General features: G+C 37.6%; 1 protein-coding gene across 1 annotated transcript in view; it reads left to right on the top strand.

The window, feature by feature from the left end:
- KIF25 (kinesin family member 25) overlaps nt 1–14,720 on the top strand; it is a 134,388-nt gene that overhangs the window by 59,372 nt on the left and 60,296 nt on the right. The window contains exons 6-7 of the mRNA XM_007484911.3: nt 1,438–1,526; nt 4,392–4,434. Of these exons, the coding sequence (XP_007484973.2) occupies nt 1,438–1,526; nt 4,392–4,434 (132 nt within the window). The remainder of the gene's footprint in view (nt 1–1,437; nt 1,527–4,391; nt 4,435–14,720) is intronic.

Raw genomic sequence — 14,720 nt, forward strand, 5'->3', positions numbered from 1 at the left:
GCAATGTTTCATCTTTATTGTCTTTTCCACTGGAAAAGATGCTGATTGTTTTTCCCTAATCTTCAGTAGCTGTAACTATAGCACCTGCAGAAACAGTTGCCAGATTGCATCTCTACAGGAGTTGCTTCCTAGGGTTGGAAGCATTGCTATGCCCAGGGCTCTCAGTTCTAAGGTCCTTGGCTATCTCCATCAGGGTCTGAGGAGATGTCACCTCCCCAACAGTGATATGATTTGCCTGGAACATGCTGCCTCCTATTCTTCTCTCAATGTGCTGAAGCTAGTCATTATCCATGTAATGTCTAAAGCAAAGTCCCCAGCCCATTGGGTTTACCACTTGAAAAGCACGAATAGAGTCACAGACCAGGATTCACAAGATGAGAGGGGTAGAAACTAACAATGTCAGAAGAAATACCAACACTTTTCAGATCACAGATCCATTGAAATATTAAAATATTATTACTATGCTATGTGACGTGTATAATAAAGTGCCATAAAATCTGTAACAGATTTTGTGTTTGATCCTTCAAGAAAAATCTGCCCAGAAATGTATGTCCTACTCCTTAACACTCTCAAGTTTACAATTTTGCCAGAGTGTGTACTTCCTCTCTCAAGGCAGACTATAACCACTCTCTGTCTCTGTGGATAGTGTTCATGAGTGATTATGTCTAGAAAATGTGTCAATATCCATTACCCAACCTGCTAAGGAGTTTATTCAGTCATAGCTAGGATGGCTTATTTGAAAAATAATGATGAGTTGACTAGAATTTACAACTCCACAGGATTTGGGTAAGTTTTGAATTTTTTTTTCAGGACATCATTGAATTGTATAGAATTCCTTTTTGAGCCATGCTTCTTGGTGTCAGAGACCAGAGCCTATAGAGATTTCCTTCCAAAAAATGATATTACCTGATTCATGACCAACTTCTGCTTGGTCTCTATTTGTTTTCATGGCTGCAGGAAAGGAGTTGAGGTATGGAAAGGAGTAAAATATATGAAAAATAGGAGGAAAAGAGGATAATCCATCTCTAAGTGGCATCCAGAAGGGCCCAAACCTCAGGGGTTTGAACCATAGCACTGGATCATTCAAATCCAGTTAGGAATTCAGAGGAAGATGATAAACTTTTTGTTATGTTGAATATTTTCTCTATATGAGTATTTTGCTAGTTGAAAAACAGGCATGATCCTTTTTTAATATTGTTTACCACCTTAATAAGAAAAAGCCCTATACATTCACATTCAGGGAAGGAAGAAGTGATAGGGATTGGGAAGCTTCGAGAAAGATCAGGGAAAGTAGAGTAGTTCATTTATTTATTTTTAACCAGCAATTTCCCCAAAAGAAACATGCCAAAGAAAAGTAACACATTCAAAAGGAAACCAAAAGACAAGTTCAGTTTCTCCCCTCCTTTGGCTATTAAAAAGGTCTTTCTTTTGTTGTAGGAGCTGAGAGGAAACATCAGAGTCCACTGTAGAATCCGTCCTTTGCTGCCTTTTGATACTGAATCTGTAGAACCAGCCTTCCAGAATAGGTACTTTGCTTTGGCAACATGATTGTTATTGATCCATAAAATAATGGAAATCCAAATGCATGTGTATATAATTGGGATGTATGAATTTGTGTGCAAAAAAGGTAAATTATTCCTTAACACTTATTTTATTTTCTGTTATGCAAAATACACTTTTGTTGTAAGGGCAAAGTCATGCTTAACCAGAACCCCAAAATAAAACAAAAATACACTGATGTGAAAGATGACTTCCACCAGTTCTTTCTCTGGAGGTGGAGAGCAATCCCCTTCATAAGTCTTTCAGTATTGTTCCAGATCACTGCATTGCTGAGAGGAGCCAAGTTTTCACAGATAGTCATCATCTAACATTGTTATTATTGTGTACAGTGTTCTTCCAGTTCTGCTATTTCACTCTGCATCCGTTCATAAAGGTCTTTCCAGCTTTTTCTGAAATCATTCTGCTTATCATTTCTTATCCCACAATAGTATTCCATCACCAACATATAACACAACTTATTCAGCCATTCCCCAATTGACAGACAGCCCCTCAGTTTCTGATTCTCTGCCACTACAAAAAGAACTGCTAAAAATATTTTTGTATAAGTAGGTCCTTTCCCTGTTTTTTATTATCTTTTTTGGATACAGACTCAATAGTGGTATTACCAGATTAAAGGGTATGCATAGTTTTATAGCCCTTTGGGTATACATTATTCCTTTTTAAAACTAATTCTATATACTGGGAAAATATTGACATACATGTTTATGTACATGTCTATATACACATATGTATATAACTATAGACACACATGCACATCATATCTGAAAAATGTTGCCAACAAAGTTCATATTATTTTGGGTACATTCTAATTTTTTCTCCTTTTACTGTAGAGAGGTAGAGCTGATGGACATCAGAGGCATGTGGGGATGAAGTAACCTTCCTATGAGGTTATTGTCCCAGTAGTGCCCTTTTCTCTTTGATAGACACAGGTGGGGCCCCAGAACCACACTCTCAAGTGCAAATGTGTCCTAGACTAACCTGAGACCCATTTTCATTACCAACAGCTCCCTTCTGGTAACTTGACCAGTTCTGGCTCTCCTCCCAGCTGCCTCCTGTCCCAGCCCTGGTGCTCACAAACCACCTGTCTCCATAGGGCCATGTAAGATGAAACACATCTCTCTTGGGTCAGTGTCTAGGTAGTAGAACTGAAGGCAACACATTCCCAACGATGAGGAAGTAAAGGGCTGATACAGTGAATCTTGCAAGAGTGACTTGCCTTGGTGGGACTTGATCTCACACCATTCCCTTTAGAAGAGTTGGATCACCAACAACTCATCAACAAAGTACTTTTGATTTAAAATGAAACAAAAACAGAGCAGGGGATACTTTTCTTTTGGGTTCTCTAGTTTCCATGGCAGAGCTATTTCTGCACAGAGAGGCAGCTCTTGTATTAAAGAGAAGGAGAAAGAGAACAAACATTTAGATAATGCCTACAATGTGCCAAGTGCTTTTTACAAATGTATGGAAGGTGGATAATAACACACAAGCTCTTAAGCTGCATCCCAGAGCTCAGCAGTCTTTTGGTGACTGAGTGGCTGCTGGACCAGGATTCTGACAGCTCCAAATCCCTGTCTTTATTTCCTGGTCCACGTCCCTTCTCCCATAGCTCACTCCTATCAGTTCATCAGTTCTTCTCAGGATCCTGCTAACGGAATCAGGCAAGTTGCTATTGGATGAGGATCTCCTTTGCCTCTTTGCCCAGTTAGTCTCCCGCTCATGCCAAGTCTCTATTAAAGTGTGTGAACATTGAAACATCCAGGGTTCTGCATTCCGAACATCCAGGATTCTGTGATCTCTAGCACTGGCATATCTTTAGGATTCAGGAATGATGCAGAAAAAAACACACTCTCAGGGACATTTCAAACTCTGCTGTTTGCTCCATGTGTGATTTGATTTAAGTCGATTAAACTTTCCGAGTTTTAGTTTCCTCATCTGTCAATTGAGAGGGTTGAATTTGAGATTCCCCCAAATCTCTGATCCATGTAGCCTGTGTCAAAATAGTCACAGCATACTTTGTATAGTCGTTAAGAACTGCAGATAAAGAGGGTTCTCACTGATTAGGAAATCCCTGGACAAACATGATGGCATATATTATTCTGTAAGAACTGATGAAGATGAGAAGTAAAGAGATTGACAGGAAAGATTGTATGAATGGATATGGAATGAAATTAACAGAAGAATAACTGTGCATAGTGACTAAAACATGAGAGCGAAAAGATCACTAAGAGGAAGTCATCAAATCTGGCCTCAAATACTGCTAGCTGTGTGACCCTGGACAAGTCACTTAACCCTAGTTGTCTAGCCCTTAATACTCTTCTGCCTTGAAACTGATACTTAATATCAATCCTAAAACAGAAGGCAAGGGTTTAAAATTTTTTTAATTAAGTTTTAAAAGATTAGAAAAATAATTTTGTATTCCAAAAATGAATAATATGGATATAGGTTATGAGTGATAATACATGTATCACCCAGTAGAATTGCTTCTCAGTTCCAGGAGTGGGGAGGGTAGAGGGGAAGGAGAGAATAGGAATCATTTAACCATGGAAAACTACTTTTTAAATTAATAAATTAAAAAATTTTTTAAATAATTAAAAAATTTTAAAACCAAGTGTCATGACTCTTAAGTATTGTATCCATGCACTGGAAATGCCACATATTGGCAAATGTTTTTACATGACTTTAACAAAAGGAGGTTCAATTTTTGTGGGACATATTCAGAAAGTACATATATCTATAAAAACAAAATATTGATTAATAACACTTTTGTAGGCTACGGAAGAAAACAGAATTTTGACCAGTATTATAAAATTTTGTGATTTTTGTCTCCTTAGGTCCATATCACTTTCTGAAAAGGTGATACATGCGATGGATGATGTAAGTTAAGGTTTATAATATAAGCTCATGGGAACTTGTTGGGGGCGGAGTGAGGTTTGGAGAGGGAGGTCTTGGCACATGGGAAAGACATCTGAGAATAAGATTTTCAATAAAGTTAAAGACTTGGTCTATCTCTACCACTCTCGCCTAAACCAACCCTTAGCACAATGCCTGGCACAGAGGAGGCATTTAATGTTGATTGATTGATTGATTGATCTGCCAGCACAGAAATAATAACTCATATTTATGCAGTGCTTTACAATAGAGTGGGAATAAGACAAGAACAGCTTATAAATTAGCTAATTGTTGCAAGTAGGTGATTAAAAACCCTGCGAAACTCTCATGTTTGGCATCTAAATGGCTTATAAGCTTGGTTATTTGACTAAGTCTTAGGCTACTTTTGGGAGCCAAATGGTACAGTTGGTTTGGAGAATTACTTGGTTTGGCTCACCTCTAAAAAACCCCAAATGATCAGAACAATCTCCCATTGACCAGCATGGAAAATTTCTATTTTGTTCTTTTGCAGAGGGAGGAAAATAAAGAAAGTTATGAATCTCTCCATGAATTGCTCCAGCTCCTATTTGCTATTTCTTTCTGCCATTTTTGCTTATGAAATCATTTTGGGCAGGAAGACAGACATTCAAAACAAAGCTTAAATGGAAAAATGGAAAGCTTTCTTTCCTCCATAAATAACACGCTATACTTTTTTCATTTCTTTCATGTTAGGATTCAACCTAATTTGAAAAATATAGTTTTAGGATCCACTAAAGGAATATATTTGTGTTGATTTCTAAAATCAATTGAACTGAAAATAATGATGGAAAATAGAATTTTTTTATTCTGGAGATCCTGGCATTAAATTCTTTTCAAACCAGTGAGTGATGCATACTGGTGGCAAATCTTTGAGTTCTGGTTCTTTGCCTTCCATTGCCATTTTCAAATCATTCATAGTCTGATAATACCTTCATTCATAGTTTGAAAATAAAATTATAACTTTAGCTTGTTCTTCCTCAAATGATAAAAGGCATTTTCCTTTCTTTGATTCTTTTTGGAAAATGAAATCAGTATAATCCTTCCCCTATTTAATGCTACTCCTGTTTTGTAATTTAGTGTAGAGAAGTTTTCTGGTGGCTGTTTTTAGTTTAAAAAAAAAAAACCCAACAAATGCTAGCTCATTTTTATTACTGTTCTATCCCCAAAGATCATGGACACATATTTAGAAGTTACTTGCAGGATTGAAGGAATTTCACCTTGGTCTTCTCACTCCCAAGTCTCATAATCCTTTTCTACTTAGTTCATTGTTGTAAATTATGAAGACAGATAAAGGCTGCCTTGTTGTCATTTTGGAGGAGTGGGGGGAGATTTGAGGAATAAAGAGATGCCATGGGTATTTTCAAGAGATATTTGAAAGAGTTATTTCCTAGCTGTGCATTCCTGGGCAAGTCACTTAATCCCAATTGCTTAGCCCTTACAATTCTTCCTTGAAACTATGTAGTATCAACTCCAGGACAGAAGGAGGAAGAAAGGGTTTTAAAAAAGAGAAAGAGATTTAGTTTTTTGAGACTTTTAAAGTTATATCTGCTGATCTGATATACAAGATACCCAGGGATTGACATAAATACTTGAGCCATTCCATAATGAATAAGTAGTCAAAGGAAATGAACAAATAGCTTGCAGAAGAAAAATTGTAATAGTTAACAATCATAGGGAATATTTCTCCAAAGCATTAATAAGAGAAATGGAGATCTAGACAACTTTGTGATTTCATCTCACACTGAGCAAATTGTCAAAGATGGCAAAATATGGGAATAATCAATGTTATAAGGGTTGCTGGAAGAGAGGCACAACAATTTAGTTTTGGTAGAGCTTTTAATTGTCTAGTCTTTCTGGGAAACAATTCAGAATTATATTAATGATTAAAATGTTCAAACACTTTGACTTCTAGATTCTATTGCTCAGAGACAAAAAGAAAGTTTCTATTTACATCTACATATTCTTAGCAACCCTTTTTATGATAGCAAAGAACTGGAAACAAAGTAAGTGTCCAAGTAAAAAGACTATTATTTTGCTGCAGAAATGATAAATATAAAGAATTCAGAGAAACACTTGTATGAACTGATACAGACCAATTATGCAAAACTTGGAAAATAATATCTACAATGACTGAAACAATATAAATATGAAAACAGAGAAAAAATAACCAGAACACAGTAATTTTAATCACCAAGTTTGGATGGGAAACGAGTTGAGTAAGATTTCCTCTTTCATTGCAGAAATGAGGAACAATGGGTATGGATGCTATTTTATTGGACTGCCTTTTTGACTGAATAAAATTAATCATTGTTAAAGAGGAAAGGCTTGCTAGGTAGCAGAAGTGGCAGAGATCTATTCAGAAATGATTGTGATAATAAAATAAAATTACTTATAAAACAAGATAACATTTAAAATTAGAAGCATAACTTTCCATGACAATACTAAAGATGTTTAAAATCAAACAAGCTGTGTTGAACCAAGGCCAGCCCCAACCAGTTGCCCTTGGCTATCTGGGGGACCACCTTCTACCCCTCAGTATTTTCTCAGGCCCATGAACTCTGCTTTCATTTCTCATTCCCCTCCCTCCAACGTCAGCCCAAGAGTTAACCATTTCATCTCTGCAAAGTCCTCTGGTCTTGAATCTCTTGTCCCTTTATCTAATTGCTGCCCTCCTTTTGTTGAACTCTATCCCTAGATTATTGCTACAAGCTGACTCCTCTGTTCCTACTCATAAGCATATGAATAAACATTAGAAATTCATGTTATCCAGTCTTCATCAGGAGGTCCTCATGGTCTTCATGTATCATGATTCCCTAGCTCCTCACTGAAGCTATTCCAGACCTTCCCTCATGCCTTCTCCCCACTTTCAGCTGAGAATCTTCCTTTTCCTGAAAAATCTGAGAACATTCAACATGCTCCATCTTCTCCCAGTCCTTTCATCTCAAAAGTCCTTTATGTCAACATTCTTGACTACTCCTTTCCCTTCAGCTCTTGCAAAGAGGTAGCTTTCTCCTTGCTAAGACCAATTGCTCCACAAGTACACTTGATTTTATCTGTTCTTTCTTCTCCAGCAAATTGTACCTTCAATTATTGCCCCTCCATGTTCAACCTCTCTGTATATCATGCTTCCTTCTCTATTGCCTTCAACCATGCCATAGTCTCCATCATTCTTAAAAAAACCCCAACCCTTCACTAGACCCTATCATCTACTTGAAATATTGTTCTACATTCATTTCCGTTTTCAGCCAAACGCCTTGAAAAATCCTTCTTCTCCTTCCTCTCTTTACTCCTCAAAACTAAAAAAAAACTCAGTCTTGATTTCATCCTCATCACTCAACTCAAACTACTTTTTCTAAAGTACTGATGATTTCTTAATTCTTAATCTGATGATCTTTTCTCAGTTCTCACCCATCTCAACTGATTTATGTCATTTGACATTGTTGACCATCTTCACCCTGTTGATATTCTCTCATCTTTGGGTTTTCATGAAGCTAATCTCTCTTGGTTCTCCTCCTACTTCTTAGTTTCCTTTGCTGGCTTATCATCTATATCAAGCCTTCCAACTATGGGTATTCTCCAAGCTTCTGTCCTGAGACCTCTTCTCTTCTCTCTCTGAACCAGGAGTTCTTAAGTTTTTTGTTTGTTTGTTTGTTTTCTGCCAAGGGCTCCTTTGGCAGTCTAGAGAAGCCAATGGAACCTTCTTCAGAATAATGTTTGTAAATATATAAAGTAAAATACAGAGGATTAACAAGATAACACATTATATTGAAATATGGCAAGGTAACTATTTTGAAATACAGTTATCAGTTTTTTAAAAATTTATCTACTCCAAAAAAAAGCATGGTACATAAGTATTTTGAAGTATATCCCTCAAAAAAATTATTGTATTTCAGAGTATGAAAGGACTTAAAAATCATCTTATCTAGTGACTCAAAAGTGATCAGCCAACCTTCAGTTGAAGGCCATCTATTATGGGGGAATACTCTGCCTCCTGAAGATCTTTCTTTTGACACTTCAATTCATCAAGCATTTATTGGGTGCCAACTTTGTACCTCTGGGGAGCAAGGTGGTGCAGTGGATAGAGTACCAGGTTTGGAGTCAGGAAGACTCATCTTATTGAATTCAAATCTGTTCTCAGACCCTTATTAGCTGTATGACCCTGGGCAAGTCACTTAATCCTGTTTGCCTCAGTTCCTTATTTGTAAAATGAACTGGAGAAGGAAATGGAAAACCTCTCTAGTATCTACCAAGTAAACTCCAAGTAGGGACATGAAGAGTTGGACATGACTGAAATCACTGAACAACAACATCTTTGTCCCAAGCACTGTGCTAAGTGCTGGGATTACAAAATCAAAAGCACTTAATATTATTCTAAAGCTTTTCTCTATAACAGACTGAAATTTACTTCCCTTCAACTTTAACTTATTGCTCCCTGTCCTGGTCTCTAGAGTTAAGGGAAATCAATTTAATTATTTTCCATGTGACAGACTTTTATATACTTTAATACAGTTAATATCACACCATTTTGCCAAATGAATAATCCTTAGTTCCTTCAGCTGATTCTTATGGTCTTAAGTAGTCTCCACCTCTTGGTATCAACTTGCCTTGATAATACATTAATATTCCAGCTTATCTGTATCTTTTCTAGCATTTGTTCCTTAGAAACGAGCACATGAAGTATAAAAACATGGATATTAGAACATTTAAGAGATTAAATTTAACCCTTCTACATCACTATAATAAATTTAAATTTTTTCCCCAATTGAGAGGCATTATCTATATCTACAAAAGATGTAGACTTGATATCTAAACCTAGCTTTGGGTTTGAGTTCCAACACTTCCTGGTTGTGTGGTCAGAGGCAATCAGTAATATTCCTGATCCTGAGGTGTCCCTGCCCTCAAGGAACTCACAGTTTAATGGGGGCCACATGTAAATAAATAGTTATATACAAGATATATAGAAAATAGATGGAAGATAATATCATAGGGGAAGAAATTTACAGGCTGGGGGGGGGGAGGGCTGGGAAAGATCCCCTGATATGATGGAATTTGAATTAAGTCTTGAAGGAAGCCAGAGAAGAGGAAGTAAAACATTCCAGACATGGGGGTCAGTCACTACAATCTCATCAAGACAGGAGATAGATATTCTATCATATGCCAAAAACAGCCAGTAAAGCAGCACAACTGAATGTCAGAGGGTGTCGAGGAAGAGTAAAATATAAGAAGACTGGGAAAATAGGAAATGGCCAGGTAAAGAAGAGCTTTAAATGTCAGGCAAGGGAGTAACAGGCAGGGAAGGAAAGGCTGCCAATCAGTAAAGAGAAACATGGCATTTGGCACTCACCAATGGGGATAGAGGTGGAGTCTGGGAGAGGTATTTCCAAAGCTGAAAGGGTTAAATCTTTTGGGATATGGGGAGAGGTTAAGGCAAGAAGGCCAGGTTGAGAAGAGAAGCCAACCTAGATATAAAAGGATGAGAAAAATGAGATTAATGAATAACTTGTTTTTTACCCTTTTGACTTGATGCTCATCCCATTGACATCCCTCTACCCTTAGCACACACTCTACAAAAATTTAATGTCTTCACATTTATAGCTTTGTATACATCAGAATTAAGTTAAAATTCCCTTTGATGCTGGGTAGGGGAATGGAAAGGAATTCTCCAAAATGATAGCAAATAAACTCAGCTCTCAATCAAATACATATTTATTTAAACCCTCCAAATTATTAAATTCACTGAAAAGATGAAATAATCTTTTCTTTGACCCTGTAACTCTTGGCCCCTCTGTTGTGATTTTAATCCTAAATGCCTAAAAGGAGTTTGTGTTTGTGTTGGACACATAAGATATTATTTAATTTTATTTTCTAAGCTATTTGAGTTAATGTGAGATTTTTAGAGTCCTAGATTGCATCTAACAAGTAAAAATACTCTCTGGTAGAGAATTTCACTATTGGGATAAGGGCTCAGGGGTCTGTTTCTCGATTTGGGGGTTGTTTAATTTTTTGTCTATTTTAAACCTGTTTGGTGGCATAGATCTGGAAGAGCACATCTGGATTTTGGCATCCTTCAATTTGACAGTTGAGTTACTAAATTTCATATTAGTAGGAATTGTTGGCAGAATCTTGCTTAGCTCAGCCTTTTGAGATGCGTGTGTGCTAGAGATCAGCCCTTCAGGTCAAATAACCTGCTGATTCCTGTGTCTTGAGGACTTTCTAATAATGTTTCATCTACTCCAACTAGACACACTGGATTTTGATCTTGCAGATTTTGGTGCTAGCCTTAGAACTGTCAACCAATTTGTCAAATAACCCTCAGTAAATCACTTTATCACCTTCTACCTTAATAAATCACTTTATTTATCTTTTTTTTATGACTATAGAGTAAAAGGTTTGAGAATTAATCACCTGTGAATTCCTTTTGACTTGGGGAGACTTTTGCAATTGCATCATTCTTTCTCTAGGTTTGCTCCTGACTAGTCCTTTCTGGTAACTCTGGGATCTATGCTACCATCTGGAACATTAATTTTCCTAAGGGGAATTTTGACAAAATGAAAACAATGCTCAACATTTGAATATTGAAGATACCTTCTTGGCCAAGTGGATAGAAGACCTGGCTTGGAGTCAGGAAAACCTGTATTCAAATCCAACCTCAGATTGTTACTAGCTATATGACCCAGGGCAACTTACTCAATCTCTGTTTGCCTCAGCTTCCTCCTCTGTAAAATGGGGATAATAATGATACCCATCTTTCATGGTTGCTGTGAGGATCAAGTGAGATAATAACTGAAAAACATTTTGTATGGTGCTTGTCACATAGTATATGCTAAATAAATGCTGTCTGATATTACTATTAATATATTGTAGGAAATTAAGAGAGGACTCAAGCAGAGATTTATCTTGGGAAAGGGTGTTTTTTCTGGAACAAAAACTAACAAAAACATAACAAAGAAATTATATCAATAGTTCCTTTCACCAAACCATTACCCCTAAGAATATGTTATCATATTTCCAGCAATAGATTTTTTCATTATTATAAATTTAGTTCTTTGAAAAGATACCTCTTACCATACACACACACACATACACACACACAAATACACACAAAATCCAGAAAAGAGCTATTATTACCATATTAGAAATATTCAAAATTCAAAATGATTCATCCTATGGAAAGAGTTGCTACTGCTGTTGTATAATTGTTTCATTTGTGCCCAATTCTTTGTGACCTTATTTGGGATTTTCATAGTAGAAATCCTGGCATGGTTGGCTATTTCTTTCTTCAGCTCATTTAACAGATTTAACTAAAGCAAACAAAGTTAAATGTTTCTCTAAGGTTGGATTTGAACTCATAAAGATGGTCAAAAATACCTTCTATACATTTTGATGGACCAGTGCTGTGAGTTAGCAAGTTATAAACTGAACATGAAGCATTCTTTTCTTTTTTTCAACCCTTATCTTCTATCTTAGAATCAATACTATATATTGGTTTCAAGGCAGAAGAGTGGTGAGGGCTAAGCAATGGGGGTTAAATGACTTGCCCAAGGTCACACAGGTAGGAAGTGTCTGAGGCCAGATTTGAACCCAGGAAGTCCCTTCTCTGGACCTGACTCTCAATCCACTGAGCCGCCCAGCTCTCCCCATGAGGCATTCTCAATCTGCTTGTTCTTTCTCATGTGAATGGTTAGGTCATCTTAATATTCTGGTATTTCTTGTCATGAAGCTCTTCATTATAGGCATCTTTTTTGGAGGGATGTTTATGACAATTATAAAAATAGGAGTTAAGTTTACGCTATATAAACACAACTGGTGGCAGTGTGAACAATGCCCTGCTTATAAACTCTACAAACTTGCTTTTTTGAGCACTCTTCCTAATTCCCTAAAGTGACACCACTGTGTCTTATTTCATTCTTTCATCGTTGTGAAAAATTTATTAAGCCCTGATCTACACATGGTAGCGTCTGGCTCTATACCCATGGGCTCTGCTCCCTATCATATAATCTAAGACAACACTGAGCAGATGGGTAGATTTGGGTCAGGCAAAGGTCTAGGTAGCACCCTTCTGGCCCTTAGGAGAAAGATGGGGAAGAACATGGAGGTAAGGTAGATTTCCCAAAGGGACTGATTTCTGGCTAATCTGAAGGGGATAGCCAGGAGCTGGGGGAAGGGAGGGATGGAACAGAGAGAAGAGCCTGAAATTTCAGAGAAGGTAGGAAGGAGAAGACAGAAACAATATTTCAAGTCTGGCTGACTTGGAAATTAAATAAAACCTAGTTTCCTTGTGGTGGGTTAAGAAGGGGAAAAAACCCAATAGTTCCAGATGATGGGAAGAAGCAAGATGTTAATTAAACCTCAACTTCTTTTTTTTTGTTGTTAAACCCTTCCTTCCATCTTGGAATTAATACTGTGTATTGGTTCTAAGGTAGAAAAGTGGTAACAGCTAGGCATTGGGGGTTAAGTGACTTGCCCAGGGTCACAGGGCTAGGAAGTGTCTAAGGCCAGATTTGAACCCAGAACCTCTCATCTCTGAGCCACACAGATGCCTCCAAACCTCAACTTCTAAGGAGAAGAACTTGGTTGTCTCTAGGTCCAGACTGTGAAGATAGTGAGGTTAGAGCAAGTGGTGATAGACTTGTGGAAGAACCAGGAGGTGATTGGTGAGAAGACTAAGTTTGGGAGGTCAAGAAGAGGTAAAAGGATAGTAAGTTATGATAGAGGAGTTATAGATTATGTAGTGGGGTGATATAGCAGAATACTATAGTCAATACCACCTCCAATACTAACTTGGGTTAAGAAAATATCTAAATAACTAAGTGTTTTTTTTTAATGCCATCTTGTTACCAGAAAATATTCAATAAACACTAGCTAGAGTAAGGCAGCAATATTGCTTCCATAGGAGAGGAGAACTCAAGCTGACCTTTCCTAATAATTGTAGTTGTTGTTTTGTCATTTTCAGTAAGATTCAACTCTTGGGGTTTTCTGGGCAAAGATCCTAGAGTGGTTTGCCATTTCCTTCTCCAGTCCATTTTACAGACGAGGAAACCGGGGCAAACAGGGTTAAATGACTTTCCCAGGGTCCCACAGCTAGTAAGTTTCTGATCCTGGATTTGAGCTCATGAATCTGAGTTTTCCTGATTCCAAGCCCAGTGCTCTACCCATTGCATCACCTAGCTACCATTAATTGCAGTACATGATTCAAATTTTATTGAGTTTAAAAAACTGCCATCTAGAAATAGTTCAAATAATTGTGAGACAAAGAGGGCAGAAAGGGTCAGGTGGAATGGGGAAGGTAGAATCTGAAGACCAAGAGGAAGAAAGAAAGAAAAAGAAGGGGAGGGGCAGCTAGGTGATACAGCAGACAGAGTGCCAGGTCTGGAGTTGGGAGAACTTGGATTCAAATCTAGCCTCAGACACTTCCTTGCTGTGTGAACCTGGACAAGTCACTTAACCCTTGTTTGTCTAGCTCTTGTCCTTCTGTCTTAGAGTTGTTACTAACACAGAAAATAAAGGCTTAAAAAAAGGACAGAAAAAATGATGAAATTGATATACATTTATCTATTGATCAAGCCGAAAAGTTTAAAAACAACAGTATTAAATCATACATTCATTCAACAAGGATTTATCAAGCAAATGATGAATGGATTAGAGAAGGCGTGCTAGATATACCCAATAGCATATAGTCCGGTTGGAGAGATCAGAAGATAGATACATGTTTAACCACCAAGAGGGAGCTGATGAGTGAGGCTGAGGCCCCTCTAGCCCCAAGTGCTGACAGCTTTAGTCATTGACCAGCTTGCTAAAGCTGGTGTCTACAGAATCTTCCAGCTCATTATGCTGCGTGAAAGAAGCTCTCACTCCCTATTGGGAAAGGCTTTACAAGAAAGCAGCTGCCACTTTCTCTACTCCACTCCAACATGCTCTTGTCCAGGCTTGAAGTCTAGAGATACATCCCCATGGCTCTTGGCTACCTCTGGCCTCAGGATTTAGCACCATAACTGGCATGTGGCAAGGACCTACTACATCAAGGATAAGAAGGAGCGTAACAACATGGAACATCATGGCAAATGGTGGTCTTGTGGTTGGACAGAGACAGAGAAAAGCTTCACTAGACATGTCATGAGGCAAGTCCAAAAACAGACTGGGGGAGCCAAGGCAGCTACTCTGGGTCTCCATTTATTCCAAGCACTGAAAAAGGTGTAGCTGGGATAAACTGAAGTTGAAATCAGGGAAAACCAGATGAAACACTTTGATATCAT

Source organism: Monodelphis domestica, chromosome 2 (assembly GCF_027887165.1).
Source record: "Monodelphis domestica isolate mMonDom1 chromosome 2, mMonDom1.pri, whole genome shotgun sequence".
NCBI lineage: Eukaryota > Metazoa > Chordata > Mammalia > Didelphimorphia > Didelphidae > Monodelphis > Monodelphis domestica.